Raw genomic sequence first — 17,966 nt, forward strand, 5'->3', positions numbered from 1 at the left:
ATGTATATGTAAAATAAATAAACAGCAAGGACCTACTGTATAGCACAGGAACTATACTCAATATTTTGTAATAACCTATATGGGAAAAGAATCTGAAAAAGAATGTATATGTAACTGATTCACTTTGCTGTATACCTGAAACTAACACATTGTAAATCAACTATACTTCAATAATAAATAAATAAATAAATAAAAATTGAGCATATGTAGACCCAGCTATATATATTAGATCCCTTGAGCTGGGCTAGGATTAGAATTGTCCTCTTATGAGGAAGGAGGCCTTCAGAGTTCATGAGGCAATCAGTCAACAGCTTCTTACTACTTGCTTTGTACAAGGACCTATATGGAATACCAAGGCTATAAGATGATTTGAGCCATTAAGTAACTTAAATCCTATGGGGTCTATCTCTCTCCAGCCATGAGGCAAATTCAATAATGCATGCAGAAGGGCAACATGATTGATTGGCATAGGAGTGATATGCATTCAGAGTTAGAGGTCTCTGTAAGATAGAAGGACTGGGAAGGTTACTGGAGAGCTGATCTGGGATTAAAGGAGAGAAAAAATGAGCTACCCAGGGAAGAAAAAGGGATAATGGATTGAACAAGACTGTTGAAGATAACCCATCACTAGGACAGTATGGCTGCAGTTATATGTAAGTGTCAGGTCCAACAGGAGGTCAGATTGGCTGGGCAAGTTGGGGTCATGTTGAGGAAGGCTAAGTATTGACATTGTATTTGTTTTCTGTTGCTGTGTAACAAATTATCACAAATGTACTGACTTTATATCTGTTTTTAATCTCACAGGTCAAAAAGTCTGTGCACCATGTAGGTAGGTTCTCTGCTAAGGGTCTCACAAAGCTGAAAACGAGGTGTAGGCTGACTTGTGTTTTCGTCTTCCAAACGTATTCAGGTAGTCAGTAGAATTCAGTTCCTTGCAGTTATAAGATTGAGGTTCCCACCTTCCTGGTGGTTGTCAACCAGGGGCTGTTCTCAGCTCACATAGGCCTTTTGCTGTTCCTTGCCAAATGATCTTTTCCCAAACATGGCAGTTTGCCCCTTACAGGCCAGGAGGATAATTTCTCATGCTTTGAATCTCTCTGAATTAAGGAAGGGCTCAGTCCCTTTCAATGGCTCACCCAATTAGGTCAGGCTCACCCAAGATAATCTCCTTTTTGATGTACTCAGTCTGTTGATTTGTAATCTAATCACAGAATTTCTACTAGTTCTACTAGTTCTACAGTACCTAAATCTTGGGTGCCATCTTAGAATTATGCCTATTTCAGACAGTTTTCATCTAGGTGGGGGGGAACATGGGGTGGGTTGGACATGATGAAATCTATTTGGGGACTTAGCAGTAGGAGACCAGCCAGGAGGCTGTGGCCATCACAGAGAAAAAGTGGTAGAAAAGAAATGCATGGATAATGGGGAGGATACCATAATGGGTAAATTTACAGGACCTGCTGTCCTTCTGCCTAAAATGTTCTTCTCCTACCTTCTCTCATGTCCGGCTCCCTCTCACCCCACTCATTTTCCTACCCACTTATGTCATTTGCCCCTTCTTTACATCCTCCACTATCCTTAAACACATCACCCAGCTTACTTCCTTCGTGATACTCTTCATTTTATATTAACATTTTTTTCATCCATCTACTCCACTCAACTCCCAGCTCAGTAAGGACAGAGACAATGTCCCATTTGCACATCTCTATATTTCCAGAATAAGACCTGGTATATAGTAAGAACTCAGTAAATATTGAATGAATGAAAGGCTAAATGAATGGGTGAGCAAATGATACGGAGGGGCCAAAGAAGAGTCAAAAAGCCTGAGTGTTGGGTGCGGATGTCTGGAAGAAATGCAGGAAGTGGAAGCAGATTAAGAGAGGTAGGGAAATAGGAAGATCTATTTCAGATAATTTGAGGTTGGGGCAACCATGGAGCAATCGTGCAGGTAAGTCCAATAAGCAGCTGTAAATGTATGTGTGGATATACCACAGAAAAGACAACAATATCCAACAAGAGTAAGAAACTGTGCTTTGACCATGTAAAAGCATGTGCTGTAGAGTGAATGTTTGTGCCCCCCAAAATTCATATGTTAAAATCCTAACTGCCAATGTGATGGTATAGGAGGTGGGACCTTTGGGTGGTGATTAGGGCTCCACCCTCACGAATGGGATTAGTGTCCTTAGAAAAGAGACTCCAGAGAGCTCCCCTCAGCCCTCCCACCGTGTGAGAACACAGTAAGAAGACTGCCATCTACAAACCAAGAAGTGGGTTTTCACCAGACACCAAATCTGCCAGCACATTGATGCTGAACTTCCCAGCCTCCTGAACTGTGAAATATAAATATTTGTTGTTTAAGTCACCCAGTGTATTGTATTTTTGATATAGCAGCCCAAGCAGACTAAGACAGCATGAAAACTTGATTTTAAAATAAGCCTTCATTGGATATTACTCATCTCTATTTACAAAATCTCTGCTACTTGGAATAGTTTTCACTACGAGGGTTAGAATTAATGTTAAGATACAGGCAGGGCTAAACATCCTCTTTGGGCACAGTTCCATCATTATCTGAAAAACCGTGGGAGAACGTAAAGACACACAAACCAGCATCTAGAGTCTTCAAGGTTAAGGGTGTGTGAATATAAGGCTGGGATAAGCTGGGCCGTCAACCAGCACTGGTAAGAAGCTCTCCGGCAACCCAGTGTTGTTATGCTATGCTTTCTATTCTTTCTCCCTTTCTCTGCTCACCTCCCTCAATGAGTACTTCATCTATCTTGTCTCAGCCTTTCTGCTATGTTCACTCAAATACCCCTTTCTCTCTAAGTTTCTCCAACCAAATTATTTTTCTCCTGCCACATGTATCAACCTGAGTATTTCTCTAGTAACCTCTTTCAACTTGTCTTTAGAACCTTTTTCATCATGTCTATCCTCTCTCCCTTCCCTTTCACAGGTACACTGCGGTGGTCATGCCGGTTCACTACCAACATGGTACAGGACAGGGTTCCTGTCGGCGCGTGGCCCTCATGATCACAGCTGTCTGGGTGCTGGCCTTTGCCGTGTCTTGCCCTCTCCTCTTTGGCTTCAACACCACAGGTAACAATGACCGCCCCACTTCCAACAGCGGCGTGATTCACAGCACATCTGAATGGTTGTGAGTGGTGCTGAGCCCTGAAATGTCTGACCCCTGGTCAATCTATAGGATGCTATAGACTGCAAAGCGTTGGCCTTTATTGATTACAAGTAAAATAGAAGGCAAAACCTCTTCAATTAATGGCACAGGAATAATGTTCTGCCCCAATTAATGAAAAGTCTGCTTACTCCTATTTTGAAAGAAAAGCCATTGTATTCATTTGAAGAAATGTGCCAGCTAAAAAACTATGCTATATGAATAATTCAGGTGAAGCTTACTAGTGAAAAGATGATAATTCGTAATGGATTTACAATGCAAAATAACATATCATGAAAGCCCTGGAGTAGGGTATACATTTCTAACTTTTTATTCAATAAAAATCATTTCTGGTGTTTGGGAACTAGGATGAATTCCTAAATTACTGGAGGATGTATTTTATATTTTTTAATATACAAAAATTTTGGCCATGGTGCTTGGCACATGGTACGTCTTCTGTTGGATGGATGGATGGATGGATGGATGGATGGATGGGTGGACAGACAAATGGATGAACAATATGTGTATCTGAGATGTCTGGGATTTTAGATATGACACCAATCCAAACTGACACCTCACAGTGCCTTCAGTGTCTGTTCCATGACCATCTTTCAGCCTCAAGAATTTCATGTGTTGTATGGAAACTATTAGCACATATAGTATAGTTACAGGTATTGAAAATAAACACTGAGTGTTCACTAAGAGAGAGCTGATTGACTCATGTTCTAGTGTTCATCTGGATTTCTTATTTTCTCCATTTGAATTGATTCTTTCAATTCCTACTATGTTCCATGTTCATGAATTGCTGGTATATATGTACAAGTCACATAGCTGTGTACTTATGTGTATACAGATATGTTATATGTAACACATTACATATAAATACAGGCAAATCTTAACTTATATATAGTCTTCAAAGAGTCATTTGCTAGTCAATTATTTAGAAGTCAAAATACATTTAGGAAGACAGAGGCTCTGGAGTCAGAAAAATCTAGATTCAAACTCCAGTTCTGCTGCTTAACAGCTGTGTCTGCTTGAACAAGTTACTTAACTTTTCTAAGTTAAGCTTCCATGTTGATAAATTTGGGATAACAATATAGCGCAGCATAAACTTGAACAAAATCAAATATGTGGACTATGTATTTAGTTAGGAAGTTTTCAATATTTATTTTTATATATGGCCTCCTACAAGTAAGTCCAGCAACTTCATCTCTAAAATTATATGTTAGGTTGAACTCTTTATAATAGATGACATATTACTGTATGTGTCATATGTCTTTACTTATTACTGTTCAGGGTTGTAATCAAACCATGTGTATCTTTATATGTGATTCAGGGTGAATTTTGACTCTATAATTTTCATTAACTCTAGAATCTAAACCTGCATATGTTATAACTCCACTCTACCTCCTTCACAGAGTTCTTTTACAAGTAAGTGAGGATTAAATTGGGATAACATACATAGATGTGCCAAGCACATATCACCTGCTCAAGGTTAGGCTTGTTTCTCTGCTGCACCAGAGCTTAAGTAGCCAAGTTATCCAATAAAGATGTGCCTGGTTAACTCAGGGTGTTCCTAAAATATGATGTTGTTATCGTCTTTGCATTACTCTTTAATGCTTCCCATTATCAGTCACCAATGTCACGTTATAAACACAAACATGCGTGTGCATGCACCAAGGCAACATTCTCTAACACGACTGTAGAGGCTGACTCTGGCGCTCAAATACCATTTCAATGAGTCTAAGTGTGCTTTGGGGGTTAGTCCAATAACTAAGCCACCTTCTATATCCATGTTTCTATGAGAAAATGCCTTCTAAGTTGGAATTTGTAGTATGGGCCACTTCCTACCACTGCTAGACCAAGGCAGTCCTTAACCCGGGCAGCAGCAAAGCCCCACCAACTTTTGCTGGGTGGAGTGATTCCTCTTCCTCATTCTTAGAGGCTGGCGCGGGCAGTCTTACTCATGCGCGCGCAGGCACACACACACACACACACACACACACAGATACACAGACACACAGATACACAGACACACACAGACACAAAGATACACACACAGACACACAGATACACACACACACAGACACACAGATACACACACACGCACACACACACACACCTGGTAACAGTCAAAATCTGACATTAGACAGAGTTCCCAGTTAAAGTCAACGTATAAAGTGAAGAAGAATGACGACCTAATTGCAGTGTTGTTGCCACCAGTGAGATCATTATTGTTTCAGAAACAAAACTCAGAAAAATCTTTCCAAAAGGATTTTCAAATATAGAATTGAGAAGGGAAAAAGGCTCATGACTTACCACGTATAGGCTCACTTCTTTCTCATCTCTCTCTCTCTCTGTCTCTTACTTTTAAATGTATTAATTAGACTACAGTAGGCTCTCCACGTATTCATGTATTGTGCTCAAGTGTCAGGTCCATTGTAAAAGCCCAGTAGATACTAGCTAGTGTTACTGTTGTTATTATTATTATGTATTAGAAAATGTTCCTCTGCCTCAAAATTTAACTATGCCCCTGCTCCAAGGGATATCTAAACAGTGGTAGTCCTGTTGGTGGTCAGAGAGCAGCCTAGTCGTCTCATTCTAGAACATTAGTTCAGGGAATTCGCGAGCCGGACTCAAGGCAGAGAAGCCCCACCGGCCTTCTCTGCCTCAGTCTGACCTTCACAGCAAAGCTTCATTATCTTGATAGATGTGGATTCCTCCAGCACCTCTTACACTCTAAGGAATTTCCCAAGTTCATTCAAAAGCCCAATATAAATGACTTCTCTCGGCCATTTTTTTCTACTCCTCCTGTGAGAAGGAGAGGAGAAAAGGGCAGGATACTGCCAACAACACCTGATATTGGCAGTGACTGGACTTTCATGAGGTGCAACACAAAACAGAACTTTCTGGAAGGGCTCTTCTTTTAAGGAAATGGGCTGCCACGTGGGACTCTGAATTGTCAGAGAACGTAACGTAGAGGAAAGTTGAACTTCAGGTTCTTCTATCTTGGAGTTGCTCTTATTGTCCGAAGAAAGAGTGACATGCATGTCTGGATGCACACATAAAGCAAGATCTTGGGTCACAGAGAGTTCCAAGGCCGTGGGGCCTGGCTGGCCCGTGTTGCCCCAGGTCCCAGCAGAGACCCAGCAGTCAGCAGCCAAATATCACATCATCAACAGCCCCTGATGGCAGCAGAGGATGGAGTGTTAGTACTAGAGGAAACCTGAAAGATCCCTGATCCTTTTATTTCACGGATAAGAAAAATAACTAGTATTTAAATTTCTGTTAAATCAGATAGCTATTGGGTTATTAAAAATTCCAGAATGGATAAGCAATAGCTGGTGACCAGGGTTTAAGAAACTTTCAAGGGCAGAAAAACTTAAAGTTGAGAAAGTCCTACCAACTGACTTAATTTTCCTCTGAAACAAAGAAATGGCGGAGGGCTATTTAGATTTTAGCAATAGAACGCCTCACCTGGCTTTCAGAACCCTGCATCTGGGGGTAGGGGGGAGCTTGGTTGAGAAGCACAAAGAGAATACTAGGCTCATCTTCGATCAAATTCATTAAGATCCCCTGTCTTTGGAAACAAATTGAGGACAAATCCTTCAATGAGCTAGAAGTTCATGAATCTCTCAACTCACCTTGCTTTTGACTTTGCCATTCACATGACTGTGGGACTCAAGTTCCCAGGCTAGCCCATGAAAGATATTTAGTGTATCACCGAGCACAGTGCCTTGCATACAGCAGGTGCTCCACAAACTTGTGTTGAATGAGTCAGTGGATGAGTCCTCATCATCATTCTTTCCTCCTTAGCTGTTGAGATTAGTTGGGATAAACATCCCTATCTCGGAGGATGGGGAGTAGCCTCCTGGCCTTCCCTATTATGCTCCAGCTAGTGACTGCTGATGTGCTTATGGAAAATGTTCATCTGTACAGTTTGCTCGTATATTCATCATTCATGTATTCATTCATTCAATAACTGTTATGCTGACAGCACACTACCCTTTCAGTTAAATAATCAAGACGAGGCACCTCATCTCCTGGGGAAGCCTAGCTCCTGGGGGCCTCACTGCCCTCACCACCTCCTCAGGACTCAGCAGAGAGAAGCTTTCAGAATTGCCATGTGTGGTGTTTCACTCTGCGCCGCCCACAGGACACACACCCAGGCCAGGCCTGGCGGAGGCTGGGGCAGGGCCCCACTCACTGCCCAACCGCCTCCAGCATCACTCTGCCTGCTGACAGGCCTCACGGGACGCATAACATGGAGAAATTCTGCAAAACTCTGTCTAAGGACAGGCAGCAGTTTCTTAGGTAGGGAAGGAAGGAAGGGATGACAATGCAGGTTCAGGGTCTGTATACTGAAGATCTTCATTGATCAGCAATTTCGAAATAGCTATGTGCTCTCTCTTCACTCTGTTTCTCATACATACGCTTTCAATATTTCAACGTGTCAATATTTCAATGCTTTTAATGGAAAAATAAATACTTGCACACGATAAAACATAAGGTATAATGAGGTATATATACAGACTTACCTGTACATCTCCCTTCTACCCTAGATTGCCAGTCCCCCTGTCCCCTCCCTAGAAGTGAACACCCATATTCTTAAAAGATAATGCTCGGGACTTCCCTGGAGATCCAGTGGTTGAGACTCCAAGCTTCCACTGCAGGGCGCACGGGTTCAATTCCTGGTCAGGGAACTAAGATCCCCCACGCCACGCTTAAGCAAGTGCATACACACACCCGTGCATGGACACATGTGAGTGTGTGTGTGTGTGTGTGTGTCCATGTTTACACAAATGGAAGCATACTATACCCACTTAGGCTCCTGGCTTTTTAAATGTAGTAGTTAATATATAAAATATAGAGGTCAGCCTCCCAAAACCCAGAGGAGGATAGAGAAGGGTAGATAGTATATCTGCAGAGACGCGTGGAGACTATCCAGCACACCAAGGATGGCGGCAAGACGAATAGGGGGAAAGTGGCCCTGCCACCCCTCTGACCCCCTCTCACTACAAAACGTGCTGAGGTACCTCCTTATTAGAAGAAGCATTTCAATCATAGTCAGACGCTGACAGCAGGGGAGCTGACTGCAGGGGAGGGGTGATCACTGCCAGCATGGCTCCTTACAGATTCAGAAAGACCACCAGCCGCCACCCTATCCTTATTCCCAAACCCACTCCCCTAGAAGACCAGAAGATGCCGTTTGGGTGACCACTGTTCAGAGTTTTATGAGCCATTACCTAAAAGATGATGATATAGGCTTTGGTGAGATGACATTAATTTTACCTGAATTTTACCCCCCTACCAAGAGAATCAGAGAATTTGGAGTAGCTCATAAAGATTCTGGTGGCAGTGCCGTCATTAAAATGCCTAACTGAGCACTGAATATATTCTTTCTTGTGGGTTTTGTTTTAATTCTCAGCTGTTGCTCCCTTCTCTCCCCCACAAATATTGTTCCCTATAAGTCTCTCTCCAAATTTTCATACCAAGTGATACCTTCCCTTTCAAGTTCAAAAAGCTCAGAGGAAGTATCTAATAAATAATAGTAAAGAATAAATAATAATAATAGTTACCATTTCGTCTCACAACCACTACATGAGACAATATTTTTGTCCTTCTTTTACAGACCATGAAACTGAGGCTTGGCATAGTTAAGTAACATGCCCAAGGTCACACAGTTAGTAAATGGAGACCTGGGTCTCCCACTTCAGGCTGCCTGGCCTCTGCCTACCTCCGTAGACCAAGAAGCAGAATGAGGGGCCCATGTGGCCACGGCCCTCTACCCACCAGTTCACATCTGAGGCTGCATCTTCCAAGGCCAGAGTCTGGGTTGGAGAACGCTCATCCCTTTATTAAGATTGGCTGGATGTGCCAACACCTGTTGCTGACAGGACAAAGTGCAAATTTGTCATGCCCCAATAGTAGAGGGAGGTGGAGAGTCAAAATCATAGAAAGAACATTGGTTTTGGGGTCAAAATGACTGGAGGAACCCATCGAGACTGTGTGATGTTAGGCCACTTACTGAATAGCTCTGAGCCTTAGTCTGCTCATCTGAGAATAGAGACGGTAATGGCACCTGCCTACATCATGTTGCCACACTTATTAGGTAAGATAATGTGTCTAAAGCCCTTGGAATCACCTGGAAGATATTAGTTTCCTTCCACTTTCTTTTTCAAGATGGGGCAAGTTGTAGGCCTTACTCTGGCTACTGGAGGGATCTCAACATCTGCTAGTGAAGAAGACAAAGCTGCAGGGCCCCCTAAGGAGGAAGGACAGGAGCATTTCAGGACATAAAGCAAGGACAAGGATGTGCCTTGACTCACATTGCCCATGATGACAGTAGGTTTACTGGCCCTTTTTTCCATCCCAACCCTGAGCAGTACTGAGATTCGCCGAAAATTAGACTTGCCTGTTTTCAGCCACCACCCGCCCGACAGCTCAGATTCAAGATCAGGGACCTGGCATTCTCAGCAAAGAAGCCTTCCTCCTTTCTTTCATTGCATGCAACAATCCTCTGATGCCTCCACACAGGCAGGCCCTTTTCTGGGGGCCGCATCCCTCCTGGGAGCCTCTGCTCTGTTGCTCTATGACACCCCCCACCCCAGCCTCCCAGGCCGCGTTCCTCTGTGACGCTTAGTGCGGCATACGGAAGGGATCGTCTGTCTGTCTAGACTGGGAGCTCCTTCAAGGGAGGACACTGCGTCTTATTCATCTTTGCAGCCCCGGTGTAGAACAGTGTCTGGCATGTGATCATCGGTAAATTTTCTTTTTAGTGAACTGTGTGTGACATCGGGATGAATTAGACCTCCTACTCTCAACAAGCGGACGACTTAGGTGTCTGAGATGGCACCCTCACGAGTTAACAGTCAGGCCATGTGTGCTAACTGCACAGTAAAAGGCTGTGGGGCACAAAGGAAGTAAGAGTCGCTCCTGACTGAGAAAATCAAGCAAGGAAGCCTCCACGGAGGAGGCAGCACATAGACCGGGACATGATGAGGGGGTAGGTGGGACTGGCCAGCGCTTCTCGAAGCTCCACTGTGGATTCGATGGTGGAGACACCACACGTGATGTGAGGCCATATTTTGTGCTCCCCAGCGAGGTCCCATACTTGGCCAACTACTGTGCTCTCTCCCCTTCTCTCTCACAGGAGACCCCAGCATCTGCTCCATCTCCAACCCTGACTTTGTCCTCTACTCTTCAGTGGTGTCCTTCTACCTGCCCTTTGGAGTGACTGTCCTCGTCTATGCCAGGATCTACGTGGTGTTGAGACAGAGGAGACGGAAACGGATCCTCACTCGACAGAACAGTCAGTGCATCAGCGTCAGGCCTGGCTTCCCCCAACAGGTAAGCACCCTGGAGGGACAGAAGGAAGACAACACCCAGCCCCGTGGCCTCCAGCCTTGCGTCCAGCAGTGCATGCTTTTGCCTGTTCTGCCACATCGGGGACACACATCTGATACCCACCTTTTACCCTGCAGATATCCGCTAGGCTTTAAAGGTAGGAAATCCAATCTCAAAAGTGCAGCGATAGTCTTCCCTAGAGCACACTTGACTTAGCAAGATGATAGGATAGTTTCTGGGCTTGTTCTACTCCCCTTCAAAGTCTTTCATTGCCCCTAAATGGCCAGCTGTTCAGATGTCACACAGGTATGAAGTTTTAGTGTGGCAGCTTTACCATTCGCTGATGCCGGGTTTCCAGGAATGACTTTTTGGCCAGATCATTACATCAGGAATCACTGGGGGTCCACTGAAACTTCTTGTCCTTTCTAGATCTGCCTCTGTGTTGAGGCACTAACCAGCTGAGGGAATGGGAGATGCTGATGACACATTTTACTAGGTCTTTCAAGGCTCTGAAAAGGAAGGTCACTGAAATCTTCTGATTGCTTGGGCTGTAAATTCTGCTTATTCCAGTACCTGGCACATGCTTCAAGGTGTACTTGAAGCATGAATGGATGAATACCAATCCCTTGCAATCTGCTAGGGAAGAGACAGCAGGAATATTACACAGCCTCTGCCTTCATGTAGCTTAGAATCTTAGACAAGCAAATAAAACACACCTCCACCCAAAATTAATGAGCAGCCCAACACTGACTGGGATGTTTGCCAAATGTGAGATGAAGACAACTAAGCATCTAAATATTAAATGCTGGAGAGGTTATGAGAAGATAAAGGTCAACATGCTCCGGAAAGGGCTTCACAGAGTAAGAATTGAGTTTGATGTTGAAGGCAGGTACACATTGGACGTCTAGATCGACCTATAATGACTTGAATGAGAATCAGAGCCTCGAACTCAAAGTCCCAAGACTTGCGTAGAGCAAAAATATTGGCCCCTGTGAAATAGGAGGTCAGGACCCAAGACGGAGGATATGAACACACTGTATTCAAAGCATTGTCACCTATATGGGCCAACTATATAGAGCTTAACCCACAACTGTTTCTCCTCAACCCACCCTAGTCTTCCTGGCTACGGTTGCACCCTATGTGGCAGTTTTTCAATAAGGGCCAGATTTCCATCAGATGCCATGGGGAAAATGGTGAGTAAGACATGCCTTTGACTGTAGGAAAAGAATAAGAGACCCTTTCTCAAGAAATTGGCTTGACTTAATTCCGCTTCCACCCCAAAATCAAATTTAGCGCCAACCTCACACTTGTGTCTGTAATAAATAACAGATCTGAGATTCTGCCTGATTTGAGCTTCAGAATAGGCATTATCAAATAATATTCCAAAAGCATATGACTGTTGGGCTAGATCCCAATGACCAGAGCCAATGACTCTTGGATGTGTTGTGAAGATACCATCCAGAACAACCTGCATTAGAGGAAACAGGGCATCGCTGAAACAGACATGGGCAGATCCAAGAAAAGCCGAAAAGGGAGACCAATGGGAAACTTTCAAGTGCCTTATTTGCCATTAAATATGGGGAAAACCGAGACAATTTCATAGTCACCCTGATTCTTATCCTTCCAATTCAAACCAGCTCCAAGAAAGCCAAGTGCTGCATGGAGCCTGAAGGTGTTAGACAAAAGACCAGTATTCCTCTCCCTGAGCTCCACAGCCAAGTAAATATTAGGAATGAAGCTTCAAAAACCCATAATGATGAATGTCTAAGCCTTGTCTAATCTCCGTATAGTTAATTAACCACTTTTACACGGGCCGGATGTAGCTGTTACAGACTCTTGCTGTAAATGATTTTTTTTAATAGATAAGAGATTTAAAGTCCGAGAAGGCTCCAAGGCCAAAAGAAGGAAAAGCGTTGACTACAGAGGAGAGATTGAAGAGTCAAGAAGCTGGCATTGCCTGGAGTGTGGAGAATTGGTTCTGTCCTGCCATCTGGGAGTGGAGGGCTCTGCCAGCCAGATCCAAAGCAATCCAATGTTTCTTCATGTCAGTCATGGAGGTGGTGATAAAAGTTTGCAGAGAGAGCTGAAAAATACACTCATCAATATAGAATCTTGGAAGAATCACTTTCCTTCTACAGAAGTGAATTTCCAAATCTGTGAAATGGAGACAAGCTGTACTAGATCAGTGTTCTCAAATCTGAGATTTCATAATTTTTTTTTTTTTTTTTTTGGCTGTGCTGGGTCTTCGTTGCTGTGTGGGCTTTCTCTAGCTGCAGCAAGTGGGGCCTACTCTTCGCTGTGGTGCATGGGCTTCTCATTGCAGTGGCTTCTCTTGTTGCGGCGCATGGGCTCTTGACGCGCAGGCTTCAGTCATTGCAGCACACAGGCTCAGTAGTTGCAGCACGCGGGTCCTAGAGCGCAGGCTCAGTAGTTGTGGCACACAGGCTTAGTTCCTCCGCGGCAAATGGGATCTTCCCGGACCAGGGATCAAACCCATGTCCCCTGCATTGGCAGGTGGATTCTTAAGCACTGCGCCACCAGGGAAGTCCCAAATCTGAGATTTCATAAGCATTCTCAAAAATTTGTCCCTAGTCCTTTAGTTTCAGAAATAATGCATCTTTTAGAAGATCACTAGATGCCAGCTCAATCATAAAATATAATCTTGGTTACAAATGGTCATTCAGATAAAACACAGTATACTTACATTAATTATTAGAAAATTCCATCAAAATGAAAACCAAATTTTAAAAGAAATATGTTATGATAGAATTCCTACAAACACCTCTGTGGAGCACAGTTTTTAAAACACTAAATAATCTTGAAGCCCACTTACATTCATTCATTCATTCATTTATTCAACAATGTTTCTAAGTTTGTACAGTGTACCAGCCCTGTGTGTCTAGAAAACTATGATTCCTTGAACTAAGGAGAGACTAGTGAATGTTCTTGGTTGTTGACACTGACTAACTTATGTAAAAAAGGAATTTACTGGAAGGATATCAAGTAGCTCAGACTCAACAAGAAGGCTGAAGAACAGCTTCAGAAGATGCTGTTCATGCCTAAGGAAGAATCTGGTTCAAATACCTAGGACACTGGACATTGACTGTCACCACTGCTAGATGAATTCTGAAGTCTCCCTGCTTCATGAGCTCTAATTCAAGGTTGTAGGTGCGAATCTCCAATTGGCTGGGCTTGGTTCAGGTACCAGGGTTCTAGCTGCCCAGTGGGGAGGTCGGGGAGAGTGAATATCTGGCTTTTATGGCTTTGGTAAGGGTGCTGGGGAGTCCTGCCTTCTACTCAAGATTGACACAGCATCTGATTTTTCAAACATGGAAAGAAGTTCAGACGTTGGTACACACACGTCCTCCCAAAATACCAGAAACTTTCATGTATCTTCAGTTTCCTACTCTCAGAGCCTGCTCATCCCAAACCTGTTCCTTTTCATTTCTTTTCTGTTTTACAAATGAGGCTCAGAGACATTTAATTAACTTGCCCAGGATGCATCAACTAAGTAGGAAGCTGAGATGAAAATCCTGGGTTTTTAAAACTTTTTATTATTGAAAATTTCAAAACTAAAAAAGTAGGAAGACAAATATAACTAAGCCTTCAGTAGGCATCAGCCAGCTCCAGCAATTATCAACTCATGGCCCTGTCTTCTTTCAACTACACTCCCACCTACATTCACACACCCCCACTGGATTGTTATGAAGCAAATCTCAAATATAACAACATTTCAGCCAAAAATATTTCTCTGACTCTCTAAAGGATATGGGCTCTTTTATAAAACATGTAACCACAATACCACATCACACTAAAAAATTTAATAATAATTCCCTACTATCATTAAATATCCAGTCAATGTTCAAATTTCCCCAATTGTCTTACAGATTTTTTATAGTTGGTTTATTTGAATCAAAATTCAAATAAGACCCACACCTGGTAAGTGGTGGTGGTGTTGTCACTGCAATTTATTTGTTGAAGAAACTGAGTCATTTGTCTTATCGTTTCCCACTTTCCAGCTTTTCTGCTTACATCTCAATGGTGCCATTTAACATTTTCCTCTGTATATCCAGGTCATTCTACCTTCAAAAGGCCAGGCTATAATTCTATTCTACCCTCCTCAAGGGATTATTGTGATTCTCAGATGTTCTTTATGTGGTAGGTGCTTTTGAGTTGTAAAGGCAGAAGCAGATATTGTTTACCTTAACTTCCCATGAGCCCACCACTCTCAGATGCACCCTCTGTAGGTTTCACACAATGATGGCTTCTTCTTCCTTCATTGCATTCTGTTTCCCTTTCAGGAACATTCAGAAGATAAACAATATCCCCAGAAATGTCAGGACCCTCTCTTGTTACACCTACAGCCCCTCTCCCCTGGTCAGACACACATGGAGCTGAAGCGCTACTACAGCATCTGCCAAGATACTGCCTTGGGAAGACCAGGCTTCCAAGAAGGGGAAGGAGAGTTGAAAAGGGAGGGGAGGACTCGGAACTCCCTCAGCCCCACCATGGCACCTAAGCTCAGCTTAGAGGTTCGAAAACTCAGTAATGGCAGGCTGTCGACATCCCTGAAGCTGGGCCCCCTGCAACCTCGGGGAGTGCCGCTGCGGGAGAAGAAGGCAACCCAGATGCTGGTCATGGTGCTTGGTGAGTCAGGTTAAGTTGGGATGGGTTGGATTACGTTGGGTTAGGTTGAGTTCAATGGAGCTGGTGGAGGATACTAAGGTAACCATATTTAACAGAAATTGGAAATCCAACGACTGTAATATTTATAAATGTTTATAATGTAAATGAAAAGAGTTTGTGAATAAATCTTTACTCTGGTGGAAATTGAAAACACCTAGGCTGAAATTTATGAAACTGAACAAGTCACGTAATTGAGCTGTGTTTCGTGTCTATCACTTGGAATTATAATGGATAAATCAAATAATAAGTAAGATAATGATTCATTAAAAGCATCTGGCACATACTGGATATTTCCTACCTGCTTACCTATTTTAAAATGTTAAGTGAAAAATGTGAGGATGCAAAAAGACTACTGTCATATGGTATTATAACATCTAGATTATTTTAAATACAGAGAAAAAAAGACTGAAAATTAATTCACTCAGATGTCAAAAGTGATTGATTGTCTTTGTGTGGTGGGTGATTATTTCACTTCTTTCTACTTTTGCATATTTACCCAGTTTTCCATAATGTATAAAATCAGGGCTGGTTTTTATAGTAGAAAAATATATATTTATTTAAATAAAGAAATTAAAAATTGATAAGTTGCGGTTCCATACAGAGTTTGTGAAGGTGATCATATCCTGTTGACTGTCACAGACAAGCCCCAAACTATTCATGTCTTAGGGACATGAGTAGGTCTTTTTTCCTATCAGTGCCTAGGAACATGTCTTGCATGGATAGACATAAAATAAATATTCGAATTAAATTGAGAAGTAGAAAAGACTAGCGAAGGACTATCTAAAGATCAAACCAGAAAACTGATTTAGGAGCAAAGGCTTGGGATGAATCAAAGATGTTAGCATCTGGTTTTTTCACCTAAAAAAAAAAAACAGTGACTAATCACACACCTACTTCATAGGGTTGGCGTAAAAATTAAAAGGGTATGTGAAACTTCCAGCATAGTAGCTGCCGTAAAGTAGACAACTGTGACTCATTTCCACGTTACAACAAAGGGAGTAAACAAACCCCTGACCCAGTTTTTCTCTTCCTTTGCAACCTAGGGACCTTCATTGTCTGCTGGCTGCCCTTCTTCTTGACCCACATTCTCAATACCCACTGCCAAGCATGCCACGTGTCCCCAGAGCTCTACAGTGCCACCACGTGGCTGGGCTACGTGAACAGCGCCCTGAACCCTGTGATCTATACCACCTTCAACATCGAATTCCGAAAAGCCTTCCTCAAGATCCTGTCTTGCTGAAGGAGGAGAGAAGTCTCCCTGTGCCTACCTTTAGCTGCCAGGCCACCGGGCCACTGGCCAGGGCCTGCTCAAAATGACAGTGCGATGTCTGCTGGCATGTGGCAGGAAGAAGATTCCTGAAGGCAAGATGTCCCTGAGTAGCAGGTATAACCAACTGCTTCCTCCAGAACAGACAGTCGTACCTCCCCAGCTAAACTCTGACTTCACTCTGGCAATCTTCAAGTCGTTCGGAGGCCCCCAAGGGATAAGCAGTAATTCGGCGAGAAGATGATAGAACATGACTCCACACACAAACACAATTTTCATCAGAGGCATGATTCAGTATAGCGAAGGAAAAATGAACAGATCTCATAATTCTCAACTTGCCAAGGGTCCTTGAAATCTCAGCCAGTACACTGTCTTGCAGACAGCCAGTCTCTCTTCCTTCAAACTTCTAATTAACTGTCAGGCTAACCTTGTACTTTCATGGGCCCACTCTCTTTGGTCATTCCTTTCATTCATTGCATCCTGAAATACAATAGCAAGACCAGTGCTTCCACCTCTCTGTAGACTCTGATTGGCTACATTTGATTTGGGAAATTCCTCACCCTGAGGGAAACATGGTCCCACACTGGGACCTGGGCTTCCTTTTCAAACCTTGCTCCCCCTGTATTTTAGCTGTAGCTAAGAAGCCCCTTTGATTCCATTTCCTTACTCTCAGAGTCTCAGTTCCAGAGTAATTTAAGATGGGGATGTTAAGTGACAAAGGAATGACAATGCCCACTACAGTATCACTGTTGAATCTTGTGGTTCAGAGCGTGCTTTAGATGTGTTTTCATAACGCTGTGAGGTTTTCCTACCCAGGCATCTCCATCTCCTGCTTAACAGAGATCCAATACTTTCAGACCCTGAAACCCATTAACTAATAAGTGTCTACAAGGTGCCATTCACCTCCCAGGTTCTGGATATATGACATTGAATAAGACAGCTCCTGCACTCAAGGAGCCCACCGCCTGCTCCTGTATTTGGCAGTTTACTTGTCTAAGGGTGGCAGGGACCCACCTAAACTGCCAGAGGACCCCAGAACTGAGACAGACTAGCTGTCCAAAGCCATCATATGGACACTCTTTGTAAAGTCCTAATGCAGATGCTAAACATTATCCTCTCACAATTGAGATTAAAGGTATAATAGAAACAATGTGTAAATGTCATTCAAAATTGCATTTATAAGAAACTTGAATATCCTCACATTTACCTTTTCACCTACAGAAGCTATTTCTTATTGATTACAGAATCGAGATACAATCTGTGGATAATTTATGAAATGTTATCATCCTGAGCTTCAATAAATTTACTGTTAAGACCTGTTAGGGCATAGGCGTGACAGATACCTGCTGCAATGCTGTTAAAACCTCAAAATACACAGGAATTTTATATGGAATCCGAGGTGTCCCTTGCCCCTTCTTATTCCTCTAACCCTTAAGTGTATGAGGAGGAAATATATACCCCCCCAGTGAGTCAGTTATGTTACTCCTGAATGCTTTTAAT

The 17,966-nt window shown here is 43.0% G+C and overlaps 1 protein-coding gene across 2 annotated transcripts in view; it reads left to right on the forward strand.

The window, feature by feature from the left end:
- The window catches only part of DRD3 (dopamine receptor D3), a 36,814-nt gene extending 20,375 nt beyond the window's left edge, over positions 1 to 16,439 (forward strand). Inside the window, exons 3-7 of one of the 2 annotated variants that reach the window (XM_007107975.2) lie at positions 2,951 to 3,093; positions 10,320 to 10,516; positions 14,878 to 15,013; positions 15,113 to 15,160; positions 16,243 to 16,439. In XM_007107975.2, coding sequence (XP_007108037.1) covers positions 2,951 to 3,093; positions 10,320 to 10,516; positions 14,878 to 15,013; positions 15,113 to 15,160; positions 16,243 to 16,439 — 721 coding nt within the window. Of the gene's footprint in view, positions 1 to 2,950; positions 3,094 to 10,319; positions 10,517 to 14,877; positions 15,161 to 16,242 lie in introns of both variants that reach the window. The other variant, XM_007107974.2, reaches the window with a different exon arrangement.
- Positions 16,440 to 17,966: the final 1,527 nt, after the last annotated feature.

Source organism: Physeter macrocephalus, chromosome 1 (assembly GCF_002837175.3).
Source record: "Physeter macrocephalus isolate SW-GA chromosome 1, ASM283717v5, whole genome shotgun sequence".
Classification (NCBI taxonomy): domain Eukaryota; kingdom Metazoa; phylum Chordata; class Mammalia; order Artiodactyla; family Physeteridae; genus Physeter; species Physeter macrocephalus.